Below are 11,217 nucleotides of genomic sequence, written 5' to 3'. Positions count from 1 at the left end.
TTAGATGAATAGTAGATCACTTTCCCGTATACCATTTTGGAAGAAAAATATTTGGATCATAAATACCATTTTTCGTAAATAATATTACATACAAATATTATTTTTGTTTATGTGTCATTTACAAAAATATTTGGACCAATATCACATTTTCGTATATAAAAATATTTAGATCAATAATAGATTTTTTGGCCTATTCCATTTTTGAATAAAAAATATTTGGATCATAAATAACATTTTTCGTATATAAAAATATTTAAATCAATAATAGATTTTTTCCCGTATACAAACTTCATTTTTGTTTAGGTATCATTTACAAATATTTGGATAAATAGTAAATTTCGTATATAAAAATATTTAGATCAATAGTAAATTTTTTTCTGTATCATTTTTTAATAAAAAATATTTGAATCATAAATAGCATTTTTGGTAAATAATAGATCTTTTTCTGTATACAAATATTATTTTTATTTAGGTATCATTTACAAAAATATTTGGATCAATATTAAATTTTCGTATATAAAAATATTTAGATTAATAATATTTTTTTTTAATAAATTTTTCCCGTATATCATTTTTGACTAAAAAATATTTCGATCATAAATATCATTTTTCGTATATAAAAAAAAATATATCAATAATAGTTTTTTTTTGGAAGAAAGAAGTGAGAAAGTGATGAAAGAGAAATAATAGAGAATGAAGAGAGATTTGATAATTTTGATAAAATATAAGAGTTGTATTATTTTAATAATAAAATTAAAAACTTTATGGTACAAAGACCAAAAAACCACAATTTTAATGTGGTGGCAAAAAATCAAATAAGGGTATTTTTTACTTTTCCACAACCATTAATTTTCTTATATTATAGATACTTCATATCATTTTAGAAATCTATTATCATTTTAGAAATCTATTTTTTTTAGGTTGATGGAAGAATTAATGTATTTGGACTATATTGTTACATATTATTTTTTTTTATTTTTTATTTGATTTTGGCATATGCAGTTACATGAATATTAATATTTTTATTTAAAATATTTAAATAATAGAATGGATTTATATTTCATTCTATTCTACTTCATTTTATTACCTTATGTTTCACTTTGTTCAGTTCTGATTCATCAATCTAAACTAGTCAATAGTCATGGTGCATGTACGAAAATGTGTTATAATGAAAAAAAACTATAAATTAATTTATAAGTTTAGTAGACAAAAAAAAAATGAGAATGGAACAGAGAGGGTTCGTAGACACTCCACATTTTTAGCCTAAAAAATGATGCTTATGCCTACATCCTTAAAAGCTAGAAAAAAATAGGATTGTGCATGATAGATAGATTAGATGGTGCAGGCCTTAAAGTTTGCCATGTCTCGAAAAAAATTCAGGTAAAATGGATATGTCTGATGGGTCGAACTAGTTTTGCCATATGTTGTTTTACGGTTTTTAAAAAATGTGACTAAAGAATACTGGGTCGAGTCGCGGAGTAAGTCGTTCTTTTTAAGACGTTTTGTGGCACTGCTCAAAATTATACATAAGACTATGTACAATGGTTACATTATTCAACACCCTACTTTTTCACTTTTTATCTTCCACATCATCTTCTCTCTCTTCCACCTAATAATTCAACACCTATTCAATTTTTTTTCACTACAATGGTTTTGTTTAATAAAATTCAACACCCTACCCCACATCATATTCTTATTTTCTTTTAAAGTTTTGTTTTTATGATTATATATTAATATCTATTATCAATTAAAAGTGAATTTTTTTTTATGAGTCCAAATCAAATGAACCAAGTCTCTATTTATAGAGGAAAAAAAATAATGAATTTTGATAAAAATAAAAATAAATAAAAAATTTATTTACTATGAAATAATTAATTTTAAATGATTAAAAGAAAATAAAATCTAAATAATCACAACAACCAATAAAATTGTGTAAAGTGTTGCATGTGGCCCCACTTTTTTCTCATTCAACATGTTGAATCTTTTCAACACCAATTAATCCACATCACATTAAACACCTCATTCAACAAACCATTGTAGACATTCAACTATTGAATAATTTTTTCAACACCCCCATTGTAAATGGTCTAACAATCACTCAACCTGCCTCCAAGATAAAACAACTCAACTATATGATGTACGATTACATGCAAGCATGGTAGATAATTAGTCTAAAAATACATTCTCTAATGATTCATAAACGAGTCAAATATGGTATAAATACCACTTGTAGTATTTGATATATAGATCTGTTGTAATAGTTTCTCAAACGATGGAAAATTTAAATAATTCTCAAAAAGAATTTAATAATTGTCATTTGACAACTTAATAATTTTTCAATTTAGGAGAAATTCAATTAATTCTCCTAAGGAGAATCCAAAATATAATATTTTATAATTTTTCAGCTTAAATGAGAAGAAATTAAAATACTACTCTCTAAAGAGAATTCAATAAAGTACTCATAAAATTCAACAAATAGAAAGAAATGGAGAGAAGTTTGTGCTTCCACAATACGAAAGACACATAATTAAAAGGAAAAATTCAATAAATTTTTGTTGTGTTTTGAAATAAAACATGTGAATTTCTTATAAAGTGAAGTAAGCAATATGAGATTAAGGAATGAAATTAATAAATAATTCTAATAGACCACACTAATACTTATTTTAAATGAATAAATGTTATGAACAATAAAAGAAATTGAACCACGTAAAATTTCAAGTATGATAGCATAAAACTTATAAAATAATTTAATAATTTATATCTTAAATATTTATCAAATTATTTTATATCTAATAAAATTTTACAAAGGTAAAATTAAATTGTTTTATATCCAATAAAAAATTCATAAAGTAAATTATAATTTTGCATGTGAAATTTTTATAATAAAAAATAAAAAATAATCATTTACTTCTTAATTACTTATTAATAAATTCACATATAGGTTAAGGGGTAAAAGAAAGAGGTTAATAGTTTGTTTAGTAAACGGTTGATTTATAAGTTAGCTGATAGCTGATGAGTGATACCTTATAGTTTATAGTTGATGTTGATACTGATAGCTAGGGTGGACAGTGGATCGGGTAGCGCAATTTCAAGTCCAAAACCCCGACCCAAACTAACCTGCGATTGATTTTGAGAGACCTATTTTTGCCCATTTCTTTCTACAGATTGATCGGATTACAAGTCAATCGGTTCCGGATCAATCAGATGGTTTCAAAAGAGTTCATCTCAAATATCCCCACAAATAAAAAAATCTAAAAAAAATTAGATTAAGACAAAAAGTTTCAGATCTATGAACACATCACAAAAGTAAAACTTGAAGAAAAAAAAGATTTAAAAAAAATAAAAAGAAGAAGATGAATATGCAAAAGAAGAACAGGCGGTGGCAGAGGAGTATATTGAAGCAAATGTAAAACAAGAATAAGTAAAACCTTTTTTTGCAAAAAGTTAAAGGGGTGAAATTTCTATGTAAGAGAGGGAGAAAGAGAAAGATACGCATCTTTTGTTCGACTTGCTCTACCACTTTGTACATCAAGTAGGAGTCGTTGAATCAGGGTTGGATCGCCCTCAATGTTAATGGTAGAGAGTTGTTTGCGACAATGTTGGTAACTGGATTTTGGAATTCACCAAGATGTTGTTGGATTACTGCCACGCGACGAAAGCAGAACATTGGAGAATTCTAACTGGTCTTGATCTCATCCAGAATAAATCTAATACCAAAATTTGTGTGCAAACTGACTGCATTAGGGCGTTTGAGGCGATTATAGGTGATAGCAAGCTAGCCAGAACTGATAGCGACATGGAGAGGATGATACACAACAAGTTATCTAGGTACAAAGATTTCCACATTAAGCATATCATACATGAACCAAATGGATGTGCGCACGGATTAGCCAAGCTTGCTACTAGATGTAAAATAATTTATAAGGTGTATGATAGGTGTCCTATTGAACTCAACAATCTGTATACCGATGACTTGAGTGGTAGCTCTAAAGAGTGAATTGCAGTTGTGTAATTTCGGCCTTTTGGCCGTCTTTCTTCCGATTTTTTTAAAAAAAATTTACTTGTAACTAAAAATATATTTTTGATAAATTAAAATAAATTTTAAAGTATAAGCATTAAGTTTTTCAAAATATAAATATTTTAAGAGATTAAGTGGTATGTATCAACAATATTCTTTTTATTCATATATTCAATCAAATCACATTATATTATTATTTTTAAAGTTAATTCTAAAAAAAAATTCATTTGAACATTTTTGAAGTGTTAAATACTATATTTTTATATAATTTTATATACAATATTATTTTTACTATTATTTTCTCTTTTCTAGTCATATCAATAGTCATAAATAATATATTTATATTTATATACAATATTAAAATACCGTGTTAATATTGGATGCAAATTTTCCCACTTCCCAAAAGTGTGATCAAAAGAATCGATAGTATTTGTAGGAACTTTCTGTGGTCTGGGAAAACAAATGGCAGGAAATCATTAGTAGCTTGGGAGGCTGTGTGTCAACCAAAGAATGCTGGAGGCCTAAACCTCACCTACCTAGCTGATTGGAACAAGGCTACCATTCTGAAAATGCTTTGGAATCTGCAGATGAAATCAGATAAACTCTGGATTCGCTGGTTTAGTACATACTATCTGAAGGGCGAAGACATTATGCAATGGCAAGTGAAAGATACTCACTCTTGGATGATCAAGAGTATTATCAAACTTAGGGAGATTGCTAATGCTAGTGACTACTGGGCAAAGAGTATTCAAGGAAAAATGTTCAAAACAAATGCTATGTATGCTGATATCCATGGTAGCAACACTGATATGAGATGGAAAGCAATGTTTTACAAGAATTATGCCCGACCTCGCGCGTGTTTTATCACTTGGCTGGCTCTTTGGGAACGACTACCTACTAAGGACAGATTAGCAAAGATTAATATCATCACTGATGGTGTTTGTGTGTTCTGTGGTGAGCAGGAGACTATGATACATTTGTTCTTTCAATGTAGATACACGGCCCAGATATGGTGCTGCATCCTGAACTGGTTAGGCTATCGAAGGCAAACTGGAAAATGGAGTCAGGAAAGTGCTTGGCTTAGTATGGAAACAAAAAAGAAGGGATGGAAAAGAGTTCTGCTGCGCATGGCTGCTACTGAAGCAATTTATCATATATGGCAAGCAAGGAATGCTCTTTGTTTTGAACAAATCTCATCTAGTCCGGACCTTGTCCCCCAATTTCAGTCTGCTGTGGCCATACGGGCACAGTCTGTCAAATGCGTGAAAAGCCATGTTCAATTAGGATCTTTTGAACTTAGCTAACTGCCTGGTTTATTAGGTGTTTGTGATGTGTGTAGATACCTGGATCGTTTGATCGGTTTGTACTCAAACTGTTTTGGTAATAAAATTAATATTTTACTCCAAAAAAAAAACACTTAATATTTTCTATATTTTAATATAATTGATTTTATTGACCAATTAAAAACCTTTTTTTAATACACAATTAAAAGACATCTAGAAACCATAAAATAACAATAGTAGTTTTAACAAAATATATTTTAAGTTGTCCATCAATAATAAACTATGAAAAAAAAAAAACAAACTGTTGTGTACTAATATTTTTAGCATACATAAATTTAAAATTTTATTTTAAAGTAAAATAATATTAAAATATAACATGACATTGAATATACACTGTAAAGTATTAGAAGGTCGATTTTGATATTTCAATAGAACTATTAACTGAATTAGATTAATGAAAGTCTTTAATATAAATTTTAATATGTATATTTTTTATGAATATTATATAAAAAAATCATTAAAAAATAGTTATTGGAAGAAAAAAATGCGTTGACAAAGTAAAATATTTTTATATTGACAATTAATAAAAGACATGTATCCAATTAAAACACATTTTTAATTTTAATATACTAATATATCATGAAAAATATAAATTTTTTGATAATTGTAGGTTTAATATTGGTTTCCACGGTTTGCACTACCTTTAAATTCAAGAGAAAAGGGGTGATGCACTGACAGTGTAAAATATTTTTACACTGTCAACCAATCACCATTCATGTATCTAATTAAACCACTTTTTTATTTAAAAAAAAATTAATAACATGGAACATTTATGATTTTTTATTGGATGACAGTGTAAAACTATTTTACACTATCAGTGCACTACCTTTTAACTCTAAATTCAATTATTATTATATTACAAATTATAATTATTTTTTAATTTAAAACAATTCGATATATTACAACTTACAATTATTTTCTAATTTAAAACAATTTGATATATAAATGGATTTTCCCTTTTGTTACGAGTGAAATATTAAACGAGTTTAATTGATATACAGTGCAAAAGTGTAATAATGTCATTCGATAAAAGTATATTATTCTGCCATTTGAAAAACTATTAATTGACCGTGTAAAAATATTTTTCATTGTCCGTGCATATTTTTTTTCATATTATATAATTATATAATAATAATAATAATAATAATAATAATAATAATAATAATAATAATAATAATAATAATAATAATAATAATGATATTTTATTTTAAAAAATACTTGAAAAATAAATATAGTCAAAGCTCAAAATAAATAAAAACAAAAGTAAAGAAAAAGATAAGAGTGGAAAGGTGCGTGAGATTACTATACGTGCGTGAAGGATTAACAGACCGAGTTCCACCTCCCTTGCTCCGTCACGCCCCGCCCTCGCCGTTCTTCCCATCTGGTGCGTTCTATTAATCCTTTCTTTTCTGAGTTCTGAATTTTTCGATTTAGTTTTTTTGATGCTTACACTGTTCACGTCGATCTCGATTTGAAGATTTTCAACATGTAATTCATTTAGATCTTCACTTTAATTTTCGATCAAGTTGTTTCAATTCACAATCTATGGATCTTAGTATTTTTTCGCGTTTTTTTCCGATTTGGATCAATGATGAGTAAGGGATCATAATTTTAATCTGTCGCATTGAACGGTTATAAGATCTGTGATTATTTTGTACTCAATTTTACTCTGGATTACGATTTTGTATGAAAAAAACTTTTGTTGAAATTCACCCCCAATTTCAATGAGATGCTGAATTGATTCATAGTACTGAAGAGATAGTATGCATTTTATCGATGATCGACATTATTCATTGTCTCTGTCTTTTACTGTATCTCTTGTTTGTTTGTGTTTTTCAGTCATACCAAATGGCCAACAGAGCTCAAATTCCTACCAACAATTCATCACTCATTGCCATGATTGCAGACGAGGTAAGAGTGTGGCTATTGTTGTATATATATATACACACATGTTCATATTGCGTGCATTTTTTTTATTTTCCTCAGCAGTATCATGTTTTAAATCTTTAGCTTGTGAAGGTTGGAATAATTATTGATGTGGCTAACTTCAATATTTGTAATTCATTAGCTCTGTTTGATGTGCGACTTGCGAAATAGAGTATGCTTTGTTGAACTATTCTGGTTTACTTTATTTACTTGTTGTTTGTTTTGGGAATATATGTGTTTTGTGTAATATAAGTCATGATCATGTGTCTAAAAGAACGTTAGCACAGATGATGTGATGACTAGGTTGCATGAAAGTTGAGTCGGGTTTAGCTTTGAAATCATCGTGGTTAATATAGATCCTCTGCTAGAGAAGTTTGTGATGTTTTAAAGATCTACTTTGCTTTCAGCATACAAGTGATTATGCATTACCACAAAATGATTAAGAAATAAATGTTTGTAAATGTTCATGTTCCTGGTGAATAGAACTAGAAGGCTTGGGATTTAATAGGTTAGGTTTTGGGTTTCTCAGATGGTTCAAATTTAAGGGGTTAGAAAATAAGTGAATTGATAGGTTCTCGAGGAAGAGACTCTGAGCCATAAGATGGATTAAGGAGTCAGATTGACAACATTTTAGATGCTGCAAAAAGCCACTGATTTTGTTTTTAATTAAGAGTTATATAGATTCTAGCAAAAATTAATAGGATTTGAATAATAGAGGAAGTTGTGAGACCATGCTCATCCCAAGAAGTTAAATTTGTCACAGATAAAATTGAAGAAAGGGGTATAGAAATCATAGGAAAAGAAGAAAACCAGCCAGATATCATCCTTAGGGGTTAGGGCCCCTGGATATCATACATTGAGTTTGATTGCATCACAAACAGTCAAGTAGCAACTTACTTCCATATCACTCAAGCTGATATTTGTTATTTTGATAACCAAATTTGTCAATGTAATAGGAGTATAATTACCCTATGATTTTTAACACGTAGTCCTAAGCTGCAGGTCCAATTACCCTTAGTCGGATCCAGCCAATGACTAATATAAATGGAACCCTGAAATAAGAAAATAAAAAAGCCAAAAATTCATATAATGACAGTTGGAGTGTTAGACATGAGTACTTGACTGTATAATCTTAGCAGCAGTGTATTAAAATATCCCTATGGTTGAAAACTGAAAGTAATAATATGTTGACATTCAAGGTTTTCTAATCTTTATAACTAAAATCAGATTTAGTTTAGTCAGAAATTAAACATTACAGTTTGCCCCAATTAATCTGAAACGAACTAATAACATATTATATTTGAGTTTGTGTTTTTTATATTCCATATCCATTATTGCCCAGATCATTTCCCCATTCCATTTTAGATTTAGTTTTTTGGAATTGGTATTCATTATGATTTAAATGATTAAATTTTCTTATTTTATCTTACGCAGGATACCATAGTTGGGTTTCTTTTGGCTGGAGTGGGAAATGTTGACATACGTAGGAAGACAAATTACCTTATTGTGGACTCAAGTAAGTCACTAAACTATATTACTCACCACTCCTTATGAAAGCTAGTATCAAATTCCACCATACAATTTTTCTTGTTAATTTGTAAGTCATGTTCATGAAGAGACTCCCTGCCTGTTCAACTAATTTTCAGGTTATGGTAGATACCCAATAAAAAATACATGTTTATGTTTTATAAAGAGTTATTGTTTTCTATTGAAGACATCATAAATAATCATGGGGGTGTGCTCCTCCTATGTGGGATGCATAGAAATGTCCGGAATGATTTCCATAAACCTTATCCTTATTACATTTTATAGCTTAGACACTCACCAAAAAATTTCATAGCATGCTTATTTTGGCATGAATTATTTTTTTTACAATGGTACTTGAACCTCGGGCAGTACTTGGATTACTCACTACAGATTGATAAGATATCATCATTTTTTTTACTCTCGATAGTGTGTCAGGTTTTGAAAAAAATGCTGCTAATTTCTGTCGGTTAAAATCAAATTGATTTGATTTTAAGTTTTTGTTTCATCTCATGATTTTGATCTTCAGAAACAACTGTCAAACAAATCGAGGACGCATTCAAAGAGTTCACATCTCGGGAGGATATTGCTATTGTGCTGATTAGCCAATTCGTAAGTCATATTTCATGGCCATAAAATGTCTAAGGCTGTTTTGTTTTTGCTTCTTAATTAAGTAAAACACTATATTATCTGCTACTGTTAGTTCCTACTTCCTAGGGCCTGAAACATCAGCTTATTACTTTCAAAAACTTTATTGTTATCCTTACCTACTACAGCTGATCACATCTCCTGTTTGGTAATCGACACTATTGGAGTCATCTATTGTGAAAGGTTTCAAAACTTATACGAGGTTAATGAATTATGCTTGATAACTAGATATTTTATTCGACAGACCAATGTGACAGTACCAGTGGGAATCACTCATAAAACTGGCACTCTTTCGACAGTCATCCTTTGGATTTAAATGTTGACAAGTTATACGGTTTCAAACATTTGGTCTAGTTATTAGTTCGGATACTTGAATCAGTCTTTTTAGCTCATTCAGCCATTGTGATTATCCTTCCTACCTGGGGCTTAAAAACTATTTGGGAAACCAGTTCATATTTGGGAAACCTTGCTTATTTGACTTTTACTTTCTTGGGTTATTTATTAATTCAAATATCTTATAATTTCTTTGACTGTACAGGTTGCAAATATGATAAGGTTTTTGGTTGATAGTTATAACAAGCCTGTTCCTGCAATACTTGAAATCCCTTCAAAAGACCATCCTTATGATCCCACCCATGATTCAGTTCTCTCACGAGTGAAGTATCTCTTCTCTAATGAATCAGTGGCATCTGATAGACGCTGAATCATCCTTTGGTGTTGGAGCTTTTTGGGTGTTTGTTGCTTTTCTTTGTACATTATGGTCAATAATCTTCTCTTGAAATTCATGAGTTCTAAGTAGCTTGAATAATTTATACTGTTCGGTTATAATTTAAAATCCTGTCATAGATCTTCAAGATGAGCTGGTTTATTGTTGCTTCTGATGAAATATTAGCAAATATATGCACTTATGTCATTGCTACTTAATTTTGAGTAATTTCAAGTTTCAACCATCTGTTTGAAGACGGTATGTTATGCCGTAGTTAAGGTATAGTAATTCTTTAATGCTGCAAAATGCTTTGTTTTCATCTAATGTGGTCTAGTTCTCTTCAAACAAACACCAATCTTTTACTGTCTTCTACTGGAATACCAGCAACAAGAATGGTGTAAGAATATTAAACACAGAGAAGTGTCTAAGGTCATACAATGAAAAACTAGAGCCTCGACTCCTCAAAAGAGAAGTAATTCTGTCTACAACAGCTAAAAATTCACTCAAACTCCTTTGATTGTACTTATCTACAACTCTCTTTGTACATCTATTTACAGCCATTGAATTTAATCAACAATTGAGATTTAAACTGAAAAAAATAATGTAAAACTAAAGTACTATGTCACTGTTTTCCTCCCGAAACTTCTCATGAAAGTTTGATATGGAGTGTTGATCTTGATATGGAATAGGTTACCTAGTGCTCAACCCACGATGATGCCATGGCCATGAAGTAGGAAGGCCGACTGACTGTAGGGTGTTGCTTGATGGCATATCAATGGTAGAGAGGCTGCTTTGCAGCAGCGACAAAGAAAATCATCTTTCAACACCATGCGAATTGTGACTCCTGCATCCTGGGGTGATCGTATCCGAACCAATCCAAAAGAAAAACCGCAAACCGAACCAATCCAAACCAAAAACCGCAAAAACCGCATTTGGTTTGGATGATTTTTGGGTCGAACCGCACGGTTCGGTTCGATTTGCGGTTTTCATTTCACAAAACCGAATCAAACCGAACCGAACCGCATATTTAACTAAACTTTTGAATTTCTATA

General features: G+C 29.8%; 1 protein-coding gene across 1 annotated transcript; it reads left to right on the top strand.

Annotated features, from left to right (window-relative positions):
• The first annotated feature begins 6,607 nt into the window (after positions 1–6,607).
• Positions 6,608–10,419, top strand: LOC131603008 (V-type proton ATPase subunit F). The gene is made up of 5 exons (XM_058875242.1): positions 6,608–6,745; positions 7,201–7,272; positions 8,722–8,803; positions 9,341–9,423; positions 9,998–10,419. The coding sequence occupies exons 2-5, from the start codon at positions 7,210–7,212 to the stop codon at positions 10,160–10,162; spliced, it is 393 nt and encodes a 130-aa protein (XP_058731225.1). The 5' UTR covers positions 6,608–6,745; positions 7,201–7,209; the 3' UTR covers positions 10,163–10,419.
• Positions 10,420–11,217: the final 798 nt, after the last annotated feature.

This window comes from Vicia villosa, linkage group LG5 (genome assembly GCF_029867415.1).
Source record: "Vicia villosa cultivar HV-30 ecotype Madison, WI linkage group LG5, Vvil1.0, whole genome shotgun sequence".
Classification (NCBI taxonomy): Eukaryota; Viridiplantae; Streptophyta; class Magnoliopsida; order Fabales; family Fabaceae; genus Vicia; species Vicia villosa.
This window is presented reverse-complemented; position numbering and strand designations above follow the sequence as displayed.